Below are 18,888 nucleotides of genomic sequence, written 5' to 3' on the forward strand. Positions count from 1 at the left end.
GATGGGGGGAGAGAGAACAGAAAGAGAGAACGAGAAGAAAGAGAGAAATAGAAAGAGAGAGAGAGACTGTTACACCTCCGGACACAGCTCCCACACACAGGCAGCCAGAGGGACAGAGCTCAGTTCAGCTCACAGATAGTCAGAGGGACAGAGCTCAGTTCAGCTCACAGACAGCCAGAGGGACAGAGCTCAGCTCAGCTCACAGATAGTCAGACGGACAGAGCTCAGTTCAGCTCACAGACAGTCAGAGGGACAGAGCTCAGTTCAGCTCACAGAGAGCAATAGGGACAGAACTCAGTTCAGCTCACAGAAAGTCAGAAGGACAGAGCTCAGTTCAGCTCACAGATAGTCAGAGGGACAGAGCTCAGCTCAGCTCACAGATAGTCCGATGGACAGAGCTCAGTTCAGCTCACAGACAGTCAGAGGGACAGAGCTCAGTTCAGCTCACAGACAGTCAGAGGGACAGAGCTCAGTTCAGCTCACAGAGAGCAATAGGGACAGAGCTCAGTTCAGCTCACAGACAGTCAGAAGGACAGAGCTCAGTTCAGCTCACAGATAGTCAGAGGGACAGAGCTCAGTTCAGCTCACAGATAGTCAGAGGGACAGAGCTCAGTTCAGCTCACAGGCAGTCAGTGGGACAGAGCTCAGTTCAGCTCACAGATAGTCAGAGGGACAGAGCTCAGTCCAGCTCACAGATAGTCAGAGGGACAGAGCTCAGTTCAGCTCACAGGCAGTCAGAGGGACAGAGCTCAGTTCAGCTCACAGGCAGTCAGTGGGACAGAGCTCAGTTCAGCTCACAGATAGTCAGAAGGACAGAGCTCAGTTCAGCTCACAGATAGTCAGAAGGACAGAGCTCAGTCCAGCTCACAGATAGCCAGAGGGACAGAGCTCAGTTCAGCTCACAGGCAGTCAGAGGGACAGAGCTCAGTTCAGCTCACAGGCAGTCAGTGGGACAGAGCTCAGTTCAGCTCACAGATAGTCAGAGGGACAGAGCTCAGTTCAGCTCACAGATAGTCAGAGGGACAGATGAAGATCCACAAATTAAAAATATATTAACATGGAGAGCTGGGGATTTGACACTTTAGAGTTTAAAATTAAAAATTTAAATGTGAGTGTTTAGTACAAACTTTGTTTCTTTTTTTATTGACACATTTCTAGTCATTAGAACCAGTGGCGGCTGGTGGGAGGAGCTATAGGAGGATGGGTTCATTGTAATGGCTGGAATGGAATAAATGAAACGGTATCAAACATATGGAAACCACATGTTTGACTCTGTTCCATGTATTCCATTCCAGCCATTGCAATGAGCCCATCCTCCTATAGCTCCTCCCACCAGCCGCCACTGGTTCTAATGACTAGAAATGTGTCAATAAAAAAAGAAACAAAGTGTGTACAAAACATTCACACTTTAATTTAGCCTATAGGCTATCAGGGTAAACATAGATCACACAACATACAATATTTACATAACAGCTAGCATAGTGGCTAACATAGCATACGGTATAACACAAAGGCTAGCAGGCTACATAGCAGTAATGGTATGTAGCCATTATGGAATACTGTATGGAGGGCTCAGAGAAGTGTTCAGTAACTATTAGGGTTTTCTACAGAGTGTGTGGCTGTTCTGGAGGGATAGAGGACAAAGAGATACAACTAAAGAACCCTGACCTCTGCCGCGCCGAGCCGCTCAAAGCCCCGATTGGACAGCTTCTTCTTCTTCCTCTGGGCGTCCCCACCCCCTCCTCCCAGCAGGTCCTCGGGCGACAGGCCAAGTCCCGCCCCTAACGACCTGCCAGTCAAAACACGGGAGAGCATTCATTAGAGGAAGAAGAAGAGCGGTGGAATGAAAGAGAGGAAGACCAGAGGGGAAAGGAGGGGTTGAGTCACCTCTGTGGGTTGTTATAGCTGACGAACAGAACAAGACAAAACCCCGGAGCCCTGTTCTCACAAACCCCCAAACCGGCACGCTTGAAAAATTGGGATCTAACGGGGCGAACCTGGGATTGTTGGAGGCCAGTGTTGGATAAGAAGCAGGAAAGCTTTATCAAGGGAGTTCCCCCTGGCCTATACAAGCACAGAGAGATGCTTTGAAAGATACAGGGAATCACTGAATGGTCTGAAGCCACGTTCTGCATTTGTATGCGGCTTCTATTGTTCTGGCAGTTGAATATCAGAGCTCTCCAGTTTCCATTTCCATATCAGTGCAAGCTAGCAGCTCCTCTCCCCCTACAGAGTAGCAACATCACAGGGCTGGTTTAGAAGCAGAGCGAAAATGCCCTTGAATATCCCCCTGGAAACCTGCCCGGCGACCACACAGATGCGAGCCAGGCCGTACTCAAACAAAAGATGAACTTCCCCTCTCCTACTGTGTGCACAGTCTTAGCCATGCCATCAGTCACGTCGACTGGGAGAGTTAGCAGCGGCCTAATCAGGACTGTGGATCGCCGGCTCAAAACCTTTCAGAGTTTAAAGGAAATCTCTATTACGCTGCTCCGTAAGTTCTCTGATTACATCATTACACACAGGCTAGAATCGCACATGTGCCTGAGTCCATGTGTGTCTGTTATATGTGCCAGGTAAAAATGTAACAAACTGACTGTGTGTGTGTGTGCTCCCTAAAATGTGAGACAATGACTGAGCAAGTGTGTGTGTGTGTGTGTGTGTGTGTGTGTGTGTGTGTGTGTGTGTGTGTGTGTGTGTGTGTGTGTGTGTGTGTGTGTGTGTGTGTGTGTGTGTGTGTGTGTGTGCGTGTGAGTGATTGACAGGAGAATGGCAGCAGTGGCAGAAGTGTGAGCTGTCCCTGAGAGGCAGACCCCTTCGATCCCTTCCCTCCCTCACACACTGACAAACAATGTGACAGAGCCCCTCCCCTCAGAGGACTGGCAGGGTGAAGAAGCACACAGCCCCACACTGACTAATTAAACACAGTTGATTAGCAGCTCCTAGTTTGTACACACACACACGCATACACACTCACAGAGATAAACACACACACAAACACACAGATACAGACACACACACACACACACACACACACACAGTCCAATCAGAACAGCCAGCACCACAAAAGTGCCCAAGCAACTCTACCAAAGGAAATTGGTTTTACATAGCCCTCCAATGTAACACAACATTGGGCCAATCTGTCCCTGTCTGCACGGTGTCTCATTCAAAAACACCCACTTTCCTGTAGCTGCAGGCCATGGAGACATTACAGTAACTGGAGACTAGTCATGGAGACATTACTGTAACTGGAGACCAGTCATAGAGACATTACTGTAACTGGAGACCAGTCATAGAGACATTACTGTAACTGGAGACCAGTCATAGAGACATTACTGTAACTGGAGACCAGTCATAGAGACATTACTGTAACTGGAGACATTACTGTAACTGGAGACCAGTCATAGAGACATTACTGTAACTGGAGACATTACTGTAACTGGAGACCAGTCATGGAGACATTACAGTAACTGGAGACATTACTGTAACTGGAGACCAGTCATGGAGACATTACTGTAACTGGAGACCAGTCATAGAGACATTACTGTAACTGGAGACCAGTCATGGAGACATTACTGTAACTGGAGACCAGTCATGGAGACATTACAGTAACTGGAGACATTACTGTAACTGGAGACCAGCCATGGAGACATTACTGTAACTGGAGACCAGTCATGGAGACATTACTGTAACTGGAGACCAGTCATGGAGACATTACTGTAACTGGAGACATTACTGTAACTGGAGACCAGCCATGGAGACATTACTGTAACTGGAGACCAGTCATGGAGACATTACTGTAACTGGAGACCAGTCATGGAGACATTACAGTAACTGGAGACTAGTCATAGAGACATTACTGTAACTGGAGACCAGTCATGGAGACATTACTGTAACTGGAGACCAGTCATAGAGACATTACTGTAACTGGAGACCAGTCATAGAGACATTACTGTAACTGGAGACCAGTCATGGAGACATTACTGTAACTGGAGACCAGTCATAGAGACATTACTGTAACTGGAGACCAGTCATGGAGACATTACTGTGACTGGAGACTAGTCATGCCCCTCCCTCCATCTCCATCTCCACCCTCCCTCCATCCATCTCCCTCTCCACCCTCCCTCCATCCATCCTTCCAACTCCCCTTCCCTCCATCCAACCTTCCATCTACCCTTCCCTCCATCCATCCTTCCATCTCCCCTTCCCTCCATCCGTCCTTCCATCGCCCCTTCCCTCCATCCCCATCTCCATCTCCACCCTCCATCCATCCTTCCATCTCCCCCTCCCTCCATCCATCCTTCCATCTCCCCTTCCCTCCATCCATCCTTCTATCTCCCCTTCCCTCCATCCATCTCCATCTCCACCCTGCATCCATCCTTCCATCTCCGCCTCCCTCCATCCATCCTTCCATCTCCACCCTCCCTCCATCTCCCTCTCCACCCTCCCTCTCTCCATCTCTCTCTCCACCCTCCCTCCATCCATCCTTCCATCTCCCTCTCCACCCTCTCTCCACCCTCCCTCCATCCATCCTTCCATCTCCCTCTCCACCCTCTCTCCACCCTCCCTCCATCCATCCTTCCATCTCCCTCTCCACCCTCTCTCCATCTCCCTCATCCATCCTTCCATCTCCCTCTCCACCCTCCCTCTGTCTCCCTCTCCACCCTCCCTCCATCCATCCTTCCATCTCCCTCTCCACCCTCCCTCCATCTATCCTTCCATCTCCCTCTCCACCCTCCCTCTGTCTCCCTCTCCACCCTCCCTCCATCTCCCTCTCCACCCTCCCTCCATCCATCCTTCCATCTCCCTCTCCACCCTCTCTCCATCCATCCTTCCATCTCTCTCTCCACCCTCCCTCCATCTCTCTCTCCACCCTCCCTCCATCCATCCTTCCATCTCCCTCTCCACCCTCTCTCCATCTCTCTCTCCACCCTCCCTCATCCATCCTTCCATCTCCCTCTCCACCCTCCCTCTGTCTCCCTCTCCACCCTCCCTCCATCTCCCTCTCCACCCTCCCTCCATCCATCCTTCCATCTCCCTCTCCACCCTCTCTCCACCCTCCCTCCATCTCTCTCTCCACCCTCCCTCCATCCATCCTTCCATCTCCCTCTCCACCCTCCCTCCATCCATCCTTCCATCTCCCTCTCCACCCTCCCTCTGTCTCCCTCTCCACCCTCCCTCCATCTCCCTCTCCACCCTCCCTCCATCCATCCTTCCATCTCCCTCTCCACCCTCTCTCCATCCATCCTTCCATCTCTCTCTCCACCCTCCCTCCATCTCTCTCTCCACCCTCCCTCCATCCATCCTTCCATCTCCCTCTCCACCCTCTCTCCATCTCTCTCTCCACCCTCCCTCATCCATCCTTCCATCTCCCTCTCCACCCTCCCTCCGTCTCCCTCTCCACCCTCCCTCCAACTCCCTCTCCACCCTCCCTCCATCCATCCTTCCATCTCCCTCTCCACCCTCTCTCCATCTCTCTCCACCCTCCCTCCATCTCTCTCTCCACCCTCCCTCCATCCATCCTTCCATCTCCCTCTCCACCCTCTCTCCATCTCTCTCTCCACCCTCCCTCATCCATCCTTCCATCTCCCTCTCCACCCTCTCTCCATCTCTCTCTCCACCCTCCCTCCATCCATCCTTCCATCTCCCTCTCCACCCTCCCTCCGTCTCCCTCTCCACCCTCCCTCCATCTCCCTCTCCACCCTCCCTCCATCCATCCTTCCATCTCCCTCTCCACCCTCCCTCCATCCATCCTTCCATCTCCCCTTCCCTCCATCCATCCCTTCGCTGTAGGCCCTGCCGCCTACCGCCCTTTCATTTCTGGTGTCACTGTCACAGGGCATCAGTGTCCCTGTGCGGCCTGGCTGGACGAGGGGTGGGGGAGGACTGGAGGGGAGAATGTGAGGGAAGGGGGCAGGGGTACACAGGCGGAAGGAGAGTAGAGTTGACATCGCAGTGGGAGAGCTGGGAGCACTATGGAACGCTGCCCAGAAATGGGAGGGAGGGAATAGAACTGTTGGCTGCTCTGGGGTAGCGCTAAGCCCCTCCAAGGCTTCCATATGGACATTGATGACAGCACTAATTGAAAATTGACAACACAGAGACACACACACACACACACACACACACAGATGTACACACATGCGAGTAGACGCAAACACACACACACTCACACACATGGATGCACACACAGATGTATACATGTACACACAAGCACACAAACACATGTGTGCACACATACACACAGGCACACACACACACACACACACTCCAATCTGGATACCACCAATGAGCATTTAAACACCGACATAGCAAAATAAAGATATGGGCGGCTGATGTTTGTGGGAACCTCTTTAGTTTCTGTGTTTCCCTGGGAAGAGCAATATCACCCACATCCAGATTCATTATTAATATTCATGTATTATTCATATTTTATTCCAGAATTTGGATAACAATTATGAGCTACCCACTGATTTATTAAAAACAGAAAAACATGTTTTCATTGAGAAGTAGGAATTGGTCTGATGACCAAAAAGAAAGGAAATTCACATGAGCCCCACAAGGCCTTCTCCACCCATGCTCTACCAAGGTTTTCCAGCACCATAAGGCCTACTCCACCCATGCTCTACCAAGGTTTTCCAGCACCACAAGGCCTACTCCACCCATGCTCTACCAAGGTTTTCCAGCACCACAAGGCCTCCTCCGCCCATGCTCTACCAAGGTTTTCCAGCACCACAAGGCCTACGCCACCCATGCTCTACCAAGGTTTTCCAGCACCACAAGGCCTCCTCCACCCATGCTCTACCAAGGTTTTCCAGCACCACAAGGCCTACTCCACCCATGCTCTACCAAGGTTTTCCAGCACCACAAGGCCTACTCCACCCATGCTCTACCAAGGTTTCCCAGCACCACAAGGCCTACTCCACCCATGCTCTACCAAGGTTTTCCAGCACCACAAGGCCTACTCCACCCATGCTCTACCAAGGTTTCCCAGCACCACAAGGCCTACTCCACCCATGCTCTACCAAGGTTTTCCAGCACCACAAGGCCTACTCCACCCATGCTCTACCAAGGTTTCCCAGCACCACAAGGCCTACTCCACCCATGCTCTACCAAGGTTTTCCAGCACCACAAGGCCTACTCCACCCATGCTCTACCAAGGTTTCCCAGCACCACAAGGCCTACTCCACCCATGCTCTACCAAGGTTTTCCAGCACCACAAGGCCTACTCCACCCATGCTCTACCAAGGTTTCCCAGCACCACAAGGCCTCCTCCACCCATGCTCTACCAAGGTTTTCCAGCACCACAAGGCCTACTCCACCCATGCTCTACCAAGGTTTTCCAGCACACAGATTTGACCAACTACAGTAGCTATGTTGGTCTACTGTACTTTAAAACTATGTGTATGCTGGTTGCTTCGGATTCAAACCTTCTCAAACAGCCTAATTCATACTCTTCGAGGAGGTGCTCCCACAATAATGTGATTTGTACAACATACAAGGTAATGTATTGCATTCTTCCCAGTCTAAGACATTATCCCATTCCAATACCTTTTGAAGCTTTTTTAATTATATGAAAGCAAGCTTTTCTTTTATACTTATAACACCATCAGGGTTGATTGAATGAGCTGTTTTGCCTTGTAGTAATATGGTCATGTTAAACCTTTATTTTAACATTATATGTCATTGAACAATAAATATATTTCATGATATCTTTTTTCATCAGTCGGTACCCAACAGAATAACAGGAGGTGGTGTGTTGAACATAGTCTCTCATATAGACATAGAGGTCTATAGAGCTGTCTGCATTCCTGGTTTCTGTAAGCTTTAGCTTACCTGTGTAAAATTGACATCAGCTCAGAACTACTTGTTTTTCAAACATGGTCCTGTTTTATCAATTGCTGTGCTGAACAATGGACAGTTAATTACCTCAAATGACTATGTAGCTTAAAGTTATGTGTGTATTTGTATTTAATTTTGCAATACAGATGATGACGCTACAATAATCCACGTTTACAATAGGCCTATATCCAGAAATACATGCAGCCTCAATGATATACACAGTTTATTTGTTTGTGCTCTGATTACACACAAGTGTTCAGGTCAGCAGTTTACACAGATGACTTCAGCCATATGAAAAACCATAGCCAAATATACCTACCTAGCTAGCTAGCTACCTTCCTTTTAGTTCTCATTCAACTGGTGTTAGCTAGCTAGCTACAGCTGCTAGCCTTCTACTAGCAAGCTGCTACTGTTGCGCAGCAACCGAGTTGCTCGACCCGATTTGATGTTTTATGACATTTCTGAGATTTTATGAAATATGTTATCATTGTCAGAAATGCTACAAAAAGGGAGCACATCGTTGTTTTTTATTGTGAAGAAATATGCACATGAGAGCAATAAATTGTGATATTAATAAAAACTGTTGCACATACAAACTTATTCAGTCCAAATGGATCTAAGTCTAATGGTCCCCTTTTAATCCGACGTCTAGAATTTGAACTCATTTTGGGAGAGAAAAAAGTCTGTCAACCCTAATGCTCACGACCCTGTCAAAATTCAGGTATAATGGTTCTTGTTAACGGACAGACGGCTAATGACGAGAGGCGTGTTGTGTACCTTCAATCAAGTTGATTTGCAAATTGTCATCGACATTGGTGACATATTGACTTAGATATGACGGTAGCGAGATTTGAATTTAACATTGTGCTACAACCAATGCATGCGACTATAATTTGTCAGATAAATTGAGAGCAACGGGCTGTCAGTGTGTGTCAGTGTGTCTTGGCGGCTGTACGGCCCTGTGTGACCGACCCGATCCCCTCCTGACCCCTCTGATTCCCTGGCCTTAATGATAGGCCATGTCCCATTCCTGGAGCTGGGGAAGATTACAGGATAATTCACAGGACTCTAATTACAACCCCCACCAGCCACCTTCCACCGCTCTCAGCTCCCAGGCACACCCCAGACAACCCCCAGACTCCTCTGGCCCCCCTCTGGCCCCTCAGCCCTCCTGCCCCCCAAGCCCTCCTGGCCCCTCTCTTTCTGCCAGCCCTCCTGGCCCCCCTCTGCCCTCCTGTCCCCCCTCTGCCCTCCTGTCCCCCCTCTGCCCTCCTGCCCCCCCAGCCCTCCTGGCTGTCCTCTGCCCCCTCAACCCTCCTGGCCCCCCTCAGCCCTCCTGGCCCCCCTCTACCCCCTCAGCCCTCCTGCCCCCTCTGCCCTCCTGCCCCCCCAGCCCTCCTGGCTGTCCTCTGCCCCCTCAACCCTCCTGGCCCCCCTCAGCCCTCCTGGCCCCCCTCTACCCCCTCAGCCCTCCTACCCCCTCAGCCCTCCTGCCCCCTCAGCCCTCCTGGCCCCCAAGCCCTCCTGGCCCCCCCAGCCCTCCTGCCCCCCAAGCCCTCCTCTGCCCCCCAAGCCCTCCTCTGCCCCCTCAGCCCTCCTGCCCCCCAAGCCCTCCTGGCCCCCCCAGCCCTCCTGGCCCCCCCAGCCCTCCTGGCCCCCCAGCCCTCCTGGCCCCCCCAGCCCTCCTCTGCCCCCCCCAGCCCTCCTGCCCCCCCCAGCCCCCCAGCCCTCCTGCCCCCCAAGCCCTCCTCTGCCCTCCCAGCCCTCCTCTGCCCCCCCAGCCCTCCTGCCCCCCCAGCCCTCCTCTGCCCCCCCAGCCCTCCTGCCCCCCCAGCCCTCCTGGCCCCCCCAGCCCTCCTGCCCCCCCAGCCCTCCTGGCCCCTCCAGCCCTCCTGGCCCCTCAGCCCTCCTGGCCGTCCTCTGGCCCACAGTAATGCCATTCAGGTTTTAAATGAGCTGTGCGGAAACTGGCTGAGACACATGGACAGAGGAATACAATGGAACACAGTCACACAGAGGCACTCCCAGACAGTATGTGGACGGACACAACACACCCAACCACACATACACATGTGTAGAACACACACACACTACACAGACGACATCTTGAAATGAATGAATACACTTAAAACATCCACATGCACAAACAGGCGCCCACACAAACACACACACACACACCACCGATGTGGATTAAACTGTAATACAATGTAGTCTCTGTGCTGATTAGGTAAAGATTAGGTTAAACTGGACTTCCTTGAAGGGGTCAGCTGGGTTCTCCCATTTCCTGTTGATGGCATGAGTCTCCTGGATTGCAGTGATATGTAGGAGGCTTGTCAGTGTGTTTGGGCTATGGCCAGGCAGGGAGATGAGCCTTACAACACACACACACACACTCACTTGACTTTCCTCTGGGTCTCAGAGGAGGAGCCTGGGCCAGCGGCGGGGGTTGATTTACGTTTCCTGGGCCGCCCCGGTCCTCTACGAGCAGGGCTGCGAGGTGTTTCCTCCTTCCTGTAGACACACACACACTCATGAGAACACTAAGACACTGTATTTGAGCACAGGACCAGATAAACTGGAGAAGGAAGGAGGGAATCCTTCAGGAGATAGAAAGGGAGTGATGTGATGTCATGGCTTCAGTTTGTTTCGTGGGCTGCTTTTAGAAATCAGTTAAAGGAGCGATTAGGAGACTAGGGAAGTATCACAACATGAGACTAGGAGGTAGTCATGAGACTAGGAGGTAGTCATGAGACTAGGAGGTAGTCATGAGACTAGGAGGTAGTCATGCGACTAGGAGGTAGTCATGAGACTAGGAGGTAGTCATGAGACTAGGTGGTAGTCATGAGACTAGGAGGTAGTCATGAGACTAGGAGGTAGTCATGAGACTAGGAGGTAGTCATGAGACTAGGTGGTAGTCATGAGACTAGGAGGTAGTCATGAGACTAGGAGGTAGTCATGAGACTAGGAGGTAGTCATGAGACTAGGAGGTAGTCTTGAGACTAGGAGGTAGTCATGAGACTAGGAGGTAGTCATGAGACTAGGTGGTAGTCATGAGACTAGGAGGTAGTCTTGAGACTAGGAGGTAGTCATGACACTAGGAGGTAGTCATGAGACTAGGAGGTAGTCATGAGACTAGGAGGTAGTCTTGAGACTAGGAGGTAGTCATGAGACTAGGTGGTAGTCATGAGACTAGGAGGTAGTCTTGAGACTAGGAGGTAGTCATGACACTAGGAGGTAGTCATGAGACTAGGAGGTAGTCATGAGACTAGGAGGTAGTCATGAGACTAGGAGGTAGTCTTGAGACTAGGAGGTAGTCTTGAGACTAGGAGGTAGTCATGAGACTAGGAGGTAGTCTTGAGACTAGGAGGTAGTCATGAGACTAGGAGGTAGTCATGAGACTAGGAGGGTAGTCTTGAGACTAGGAGGTAGTCTTGAGACTAGGAGGTAGTCATGAGACTAGGAGGTAGTCATGAGACTAGGAGGTAGTCATGAGACTAGGAGGTAGTCATGAGACTAGGAGGTAGTCATGAGACTAGGAGGTAGTCATGAGACTAGGAGGTAGTCTTGAGACTAGGAGGTAGTCATGAGACTAGGAGGTAGTCTTGAGACTAGGAGGTAGTCTTGAGACTAGGAGGTAGTCTTGAGACTAGGAGGTAGTCATGAGACTAGGAGGTAGTCATGAGACTAGGAGGTAGTCATGAGACTAGGAGGTAGTCATGAGACTAGGAGGTAGTCATGAGACTAGGAGGTAGTCATGAGACTAGGAGGTAGTCATGAGACTAGGAGGTAGTCATGAGACTAGGAGGTAGTCTTGAGACTAGGAGGTAGTCATGAGACTAGGAGGTAGTCATGAGACTAGGAGGTAGTCATGAGACTAGGAGGTAGTCATGAGACTAGGAGGTAGTCATGAGACTAGGAGGTAGTCTTGAGACTAGGAGGTAGTCATGAGACTAGGAGGTAGTCATGAGACTAGGAGGTAGTCATGAGACTAGGAGGTAGTCATGAGACTAGGAGGTAGTCATGAGACTAGGAGGTAGTCATGCGACTAGGAGGTAGTCATGAGACTAGGAGGTAGTCATGAGACTAGGAGGTAGTCATGAGACTAGGAGGTAGTCATGAGACTAGGAGGTAGTCATGAGACTAGGAGGTAGTCATGAGACTAGGAGGTAGTCATGAGACTAGGAGGTAGTCATGAGACTAGGAGGTAGTCTTGAGACTAGGAGGTAGTCATGAGACTAGGAGGTAGTCATGAGACTAGGAGGTAGTCATGAGACTAGGAGGTAGTCATGAGACTAGGAGGTAGTCATGAGACTAGGAGGTAGTCATGAGTAAAGGAGAGTTTGATTTCATGAAATGTTTTAACAAGATAAGGTTTTGATCCCACAGGATAACACATGAGAGTTAAAACACTTATTTTCAAAGAGGTGACAGGTAATGTATGGGAGAATAGTAAAGGACATGGTAAAGGATAATGTATAGGAGAATAGTGAAGTACATGTTGAAGGATAATGTATGGATGAATAGTAAAGGACATGGTAAAGGATAATGTATAGGAGAATAGTGAAGTACATGTTGAAGGATAATGTATGGATGAATAGTAAAGGACATGGTAAAGGATAATGTATAGGATGGTAGTAAAGGATATGGTAAAGGATCATGTATATAGGAGGATAGTAAAGGACATGGTGAAGGATAATGTATAGAAGGATAGTAAAGGACATAGTGTATCTTACTGGTGGTCATGCTTCCTCTGTAGCTTGGCTAACTCCCTCTGTTTCTCTTTGTAGCGCCTCTGGAGCTCTGCCAGCTTCACCCGCATGGCCAGCTCCGGACCCTCCATCCTCTCCATGGTGCCCTTGGCCGGGCATGCCTGAATGTTCACAATACTAATCAATCAATCAAGTGTATTTTATAAATCTGTTATATCTGGAGTACTTCTCCTGTCTTATCCGGTGTCCTGTGTGAATTTAAGTATGCTCTCTCTAATTCTCTCTTTCTCTCTTTCTTTCTCCCTCTCGGAGGACCTGAGCCCTAGGACCATGCCTCAGGACTACCTGGCATGATGACTCCTTGCTGTCCCCAGTCCACCTGGCCGTGCTGCTGCTCCAGTTTGAACTGTTCTGCCTGCGGCTATAGAACCCTGACCCGTTCACCGGACGTGCTACCTGTCCCAGACCCGCTGTTTTCAACTCTCTAGAGACAGCAGGAGTGGTAGAGATTAGAGGCCGACCGATTATGATTTTTCAACGCCGATACCGATACCGGTTATTGGGGGGCCAAAAAAGCCGATACCGATTAATCGGCTGATTAAAAAAAAAAAAAATTGTAATAATGACAATTACAACAATACTGATTTAACACTTATTTTAACTTCATATAATACATCAATAAAATCAATTTAGCCTCAAGTAGATAATGAAACATGTTCAATTTGGTTCAAATAATGCAAAAACAAAGTGTTGGAGAAGAACGTAAAAGTGCAATATGTGCCATGTAAGAAAGCTTTCAGTGTCACGTTTCAGTTCGTTGCTCAGAACATGAGAACATATGAAAGCTGGTGGTTACTTTTAACATGAGTCTTCAATATTCCCAGGTAAGAAGTTTTAGGTTGTAGTTATTATAGGACTATTTCCCTCTATACCATTTGTATTTCATAAACATTTGACTATTGGATGTTCTTATAGGCACTTTAGTATTGCCAGTGTAACAGTATAGCCTCCGTCCCTCTCCTCGCTCCTCCCTGGGCTCGAACCAGCAACACAACGACAACAGCCACCACATCGAAGCAGCATTACCCATGTAGAGCAAGGGAAACAACCACCCCAAGGCTCAGAGCGAGTGAAGTTTGAAACGCTATTAGCGCGCGCTAACTAGCCAGCCATTTCACTTCGGTCACACCAGCCTCATCTCGGGAGTTGATAGGTTTGAATTCATAAACAGAGCAATGCTTGATGCACAACGAAGAGCTGCTGGCAAAACGCACGAAAGTGCTGTTTGAATGAATGTTTACGCACCTGCTTCTGCCTATCACCGCTCAGTCAGATACTTAGATACTTGTATGCTTGTATGCTCAGTCAGATTATATGCAACACAGGACACGTTAGATAATATCTAGTAATATCTTCAACCATGTGAAGTTAACTAGTGATTATGATTGATTGTTTTTTATAAAATAAGTTTAATGCTAGCTAGCAACTTACCTTGGCTTACTGCATTTGCGTAACAGGCAGTCTCCTTGTGGAGTGCAACGAGAGAGAGGCAGGTCGTTATTGCGTTGGACTAGTTACCTGTAAGGTTGCACGATTGGATCCCCCGAGCTGACAATGTGAAAATCTGTCTTTCTGCCCCTGAACGAGGCAGTTAACCCACTGTTCTTAGGCCGTCATTGAAAATAAGAATATGTTCTTAACTGACTTGCCTAGTTAAATAAAGATTAAAGAAAGGTGTAAAAAAATCTATGACAAAAATCGGCAAATCGCCGCCCAAAAACACCGATTTCCGATTGTTATGAAAACTTGAAATCGGCCCTAATTAATTGGCCATTCTGATTAATCCGTCGACCTCTAGTAGAGATACTTTTAATGATCGGCTATGAAAAGCAAACTGATATTTACTCCTGAGGTGCTGACTTGCTGCACCCTCGACAACTACTGTGATTATTATTATTTGACCATGCTGGTCATTTATGAACATTTGAACATCTTGGCCATGTTCTATTATAATCTCCACCCGGCACAGCCAGAAGAGGACTGGCCACCCCACATAGCCTGGTTCCTCTCTAGGTTTCTTCCTAGGTTTTGGCCTTTCTAGGGAGTTTTTCCTAGCCAACGTGCTTCAACACCTGCATTGCTTGCTGTTTGGGGTTTTAGGCTGGGTTTCTTTTACAGCACTTTGAGATATCAGCTGATGTACGAAGGGCTATATCATGCTTATGCATGTTATTAAACTAACAGTCTAAAATCAGAGTCTGCACTTAACCATTTAAGATTCCTTCTCGTGTATTTTTTGAATGTACTGCATTCTGTTCTAATGGTAAATAGAACATCAGGATACAGTATAGTTGTACTCTACCGGTTCGTGGCGAGGTGTCCAGCTGTATTTCCTGCGCAGGTTGAGGGTCTTGCGGGCCGGGTAGTGCCGCCCGGCATCCTCCCCGCTACCCTCCTGGGCACCCAGCTCCAAGGCACGGGCTGCTGCCAGGGTGGCAAGACTCTGGAGGTCAAAGATCAACATCTCCTCTCCTGTGGGTCGAAACACAGACTCGGTCAGGGGTCAAGGAAAACGAGCCGTGATAATGACAGACATGTTCATTCAGAGTTAGATGTTACGTGTCATTCTAGTATCTTATCTTTATTTGAATTCCATCTAGGGTGTGATCCTGTGCAGCACACCTTCCTCTGTAACACTTTACTTGGATAGCTCATCTGTAGCTCTACAAATGTAATGTTGAGATGCTGCTGAAAGGCTGAAGGCATGCTGTTGAGATGCTGTTGAAAGGATGAAGGCATGCTGTTGAGATGCTGCTGAAAGGCTGAAGACATGCTGTTGAGATGCTGTTGAAAGGATGAAGGCATGCTGTTGAGATGCTGTTGAAAGGCTGAAGACATGCTGTTGAGATGCTGAAGGCATGCTGTTGAGATGCTGCTGAAAGGCTGAAGACATGCTGTTGAGATGCTGAAGACATGCTATTGAGATGCTGAAGACATGCTGTTGAGATGCTGCTGACAGGATGAAGACATGCTGTTGAGATGCTGCTGAAAGGATGAAGACATGCTGTTGAGATGCTGCTGAAAGGATGAAGACATGCTGTTGAGATGCTGCTGAAAGGCTGAAGACATGCTGTTGAGATGCTGAATACATGCTGTTGAGATGCTGCTGAAAGGATGAAGACATACTGTTGAGATGCTGCTGAAAGGATGAAGACATGCTGTTGAGATGCTGTTGAAAGGCTGAAGACATGCTGTTGAAAGGCTGAAGACATGCTGTTGAGATGCTGTTGAAAGGCTGAAGGCATGCTGTTGAGATGCTGCTGAAAGGCTGAAGATATGCTGCTGAAAGGCTGAAGACATGCTGTTGAGATGCTGAAGACATGCTGTTGAGATGCTGCTGAAAGGCTGAAGACGTGCTGTTGAGATGCTGGTGAAAGGATGAAGACATGCTGTTGAGATGCTGCTGAAAGGCTGAAGACGTGCTGTTGAGATGCTGGTGAAAGGATGAAGACATGCTGTTGAGATGCTGCTGAAAGGCTGAAGGCATGCTGTTGAGATGCTGTTGAAAGGCTGAAGACATGCTGTTGAGATGCTGTTGAAAGGCTGAAGACATGCTGTTGAGATGCTGCTGAAAGGCTGAAGACATGCTGTTGAGATGCTGTTGAAAGGCTGAAGACATGCTGTTGAGATGCTGCTGAAAGGCTGAAGGCATGCTGTTGAGATGCTGTTGAAAGGCTGAAGACATGCTGTTGAAAGGCTGAAGGCATGCTGTTGAGATGCAGCTGAAAGGCTGAAGACATGCTGTTGAGATGCTGCTGAAAGGCTGAAGGCATGCTGTTGAGATGCTGCTGAAAGGCTGAAGACATGCTGTTGAGATGCTGCTGAAAGGCTGAAGACATGCTGTTGAGATGCTGCAGTGCTGATAGTCTACTGATGTTTGTACGTTTAACATCTGCAGATGGACTGCAGACAATTTCTAGTTGAACGTCATTGGACATGCAGTTGACATGCTCCATATGGTCTATCCAACAGGGCTCTGGTCAGTTTCATTTCAAGTCTAATAAATTAATCAAGTAAACCAAATTCTAATTCTAATTCGACAGTTTCCTCAATTGAAAACATTCGAGAGAATTGGAATTGGAATTTCAGTGTACTGACCATCTGGCCCAGGGTTTCACCATGCAGTATAGACATCTACAGTACTGTACTGAAGGTCTGTGGTACTACCTGACCATCTGGCCCAGGGTTCCACCATGCAGTATAGACATCTACAGTACTGTACTGTAGGTCTGTGGTACTACCTGACCATCTGGCCCAGGGTTCCACCATGCAGTATAGACATCTACAGTACTGTACTGTAGGTCTGTGGTACTACCTGAACATCTGGCCCAGGGTTTCACCATGCAGTATAGACATCTACAGTACTGTAGGTCTGTGGTACTACCTGACCATCTGGCCCAGGGTTTCACCATGCAATATAGACATATACAGTACTGTACTGTAGGTCTGTGGTACTACCTGACCATCTGGCCCAGGGTTTCACCATGCAGTATAGACATATACAGTACTGTAGGTCTGTGGTACTACCTGACCATCTGGCCCAGGGTTTCACCATGTAGTATAGACATCTACAGTACTGTAGGTATTGGTACTACCTGATCATCTGGCCCTGGGTTTCACAATGCAGTATAGACATCTACAGTACTGTACTGTAGGTCTGTGGTACTACCTGACCATCTGGCCCAGGGTTTCACCATGCAGTATAGACATCTACAGTACTGTAGGTCTGTGGTACTACCTGACCATCTGGCCCAGGGTTTCACCATGCAGTATAGACATCTACAGTACAGTACTGTAGGTCTGTGGTACTACCTGACCATCTGGCCCAGGGTTTCACCATGCAGTATAGACATCTACAGTACAGTACTGTAGGTCTGTGGTACTACCTGACCATCTGGCCCAGGGTTTCACCATGCAGTATAGACATCTACACTACTGTAGGTCTGTGGTACTACCTGACCATCTGGCCCAGGGTTCCACCATGCAGTATAGACATCGACAATACTGTACTGTAGGTCTGTGGTACTACCTGACCATCTGGCCCAGGGTTCCACCATGCAGTATAGACATCTACAGTACTGTACTGTAGGTCTGTGGTACTACCTGACCATCTGGCCCAGGGTTTCACCATGTAGTATCGACATCTACAGTACTGTACTGTAGGTCTGTGGTACTACCTGACCATCTGGCCCAGGGTTTCACCATGTAGTATAGACATCTACAGTACTGTAGGTCTGTGGTACTACCTGACCATCTGGCCCAGGGTTTCACCATGCAATATAGACATCTACAGTACTGTAGGTCTGTGGTACTACCTGACCATCTGGCCCAGGGTTTCACCATGTAGTATAGACATCTACAGTACTGTAGGTCTGTGGTACTACCTGACCATCTGGCCCAGGGTTTCACCATGTAGTATAGACATCTACAGTACTGTACTGTAGGTCTGCGGCTGTTGTGGTGGAATATATTGGATACCCCCGTACCCTTTTCACACTGTGCATACTGTAACCAGGCCAGTGCAGTACAGTTCGGATGGGCTCAGCTCGGCTCAGAAATGATAATACCGTACTGCTGTACTAGGTAGGGACCTCTCTCTCCGCCCTGGGGGCTACACATGATGAGGGACTGTGAGAAGTTATATCATTACAAGAAGTCACCTAGTAATGCTTACTGATGTCTTTAGTAACTCCTCAGAGCCTGCGATGACATCACACAGCCAAAACAACAACACTCTAAAAATCACTTGATGAGGTCCTTTTTATAGTCGCCATCTTTCGGGACCAGTTAAATGTATTAGGAAGATGGGGTAAACACAAAACATCCTTTTGCATGAACACGGAAAAAAACTAAACGCGACTGCGGCGCTTTGAAACCGAGGAAGCTTTAAAAGGCACTTTAAAACAATGGGTTGTAATTACTGAGGCAATGCTCCAGGGTCCCAACAACATCCACTGTTTTTGTGATTACCCACACACTTGTGTGTGTACTTACACGAATGTGCGCACGTAAGTGTGTGTGTGTGGATTTTACAGAGAGGCAGAGGGTGAGCGGAGCAGGAGAGAGAGAGAGACAGAGAGACAGACAGAGACAGAGAGAGAGAGAGAGAGAGAGACAGAGAGAGAGAGAGAGAGAGAGAGAGAGAGAGACAGACAGACAGACAGATACAGAGACAGAGACAGATAGAGAGAGAGAGAGAGAGAGAGAGAGAGAGACAGAGACAGAGAGAGAGAGAGAGACAGAGAGTACTGTAGCAGAGGACTAGGTCTGTGTTGTA

The 18,888-nt window shown here is 48.7% G+C and overlaps 1 protein-coding gene across 4 annotated transcripts in view; it reads right to left on the minus strand.

The window, feature by feature from the left end:
* The window catches only part of LOC109879551 (BAH and coiled-coil domain-containing protein 1), a 65,742-nt gene that overhangs the window by 34,637 nt on the left and 12,217 nt on the right, over positions 1-18,888 (minus strand). For all 4 annotated transcript variants that reach the window (XM_031814375.1, XM_031814376.1, XM_031814374.1 and 1 more), the window contains exons 5-8: positions 14,914-15,083; positions 12,576-12,712; positions 10,240-10,353; positions 1,669-1,789 (exon numbers count right to left, since the gene is read on the minus strand). In XM_031814375.1, coding sequence (XP_031670235.1) covers positions 1,669-1,789; positions 10,240-10,353; positions 12,576-12,712; positions 14,914-15,083 — 542 coding nt within the window. The remainder of the gene's footprint in view (positions 1-1,668; positions 1,790-10,239; positions 10,354-12,575; positions 12,713-14,913; positions 15,084-18,888) is intronic.

This window comes from Oncorhynchus kisutch, unplaced genomic scaffold, assembly GCF_002021735.2.
Source record: "Oncorhynchus kisutch isolate 150728-3 unplaced genomic scaffold, Okis_V2 Okis06b-Okis10b_hom, whole genome shotgun sequence".
In the NCBI taxonomy this organism is placed as follows: Eukaryota; Metazoa; Chordata; class Actinopteri; order Salmoniformes; family Salmonidae; genus Oncorhynchus; species Oncorhynchus kisutch.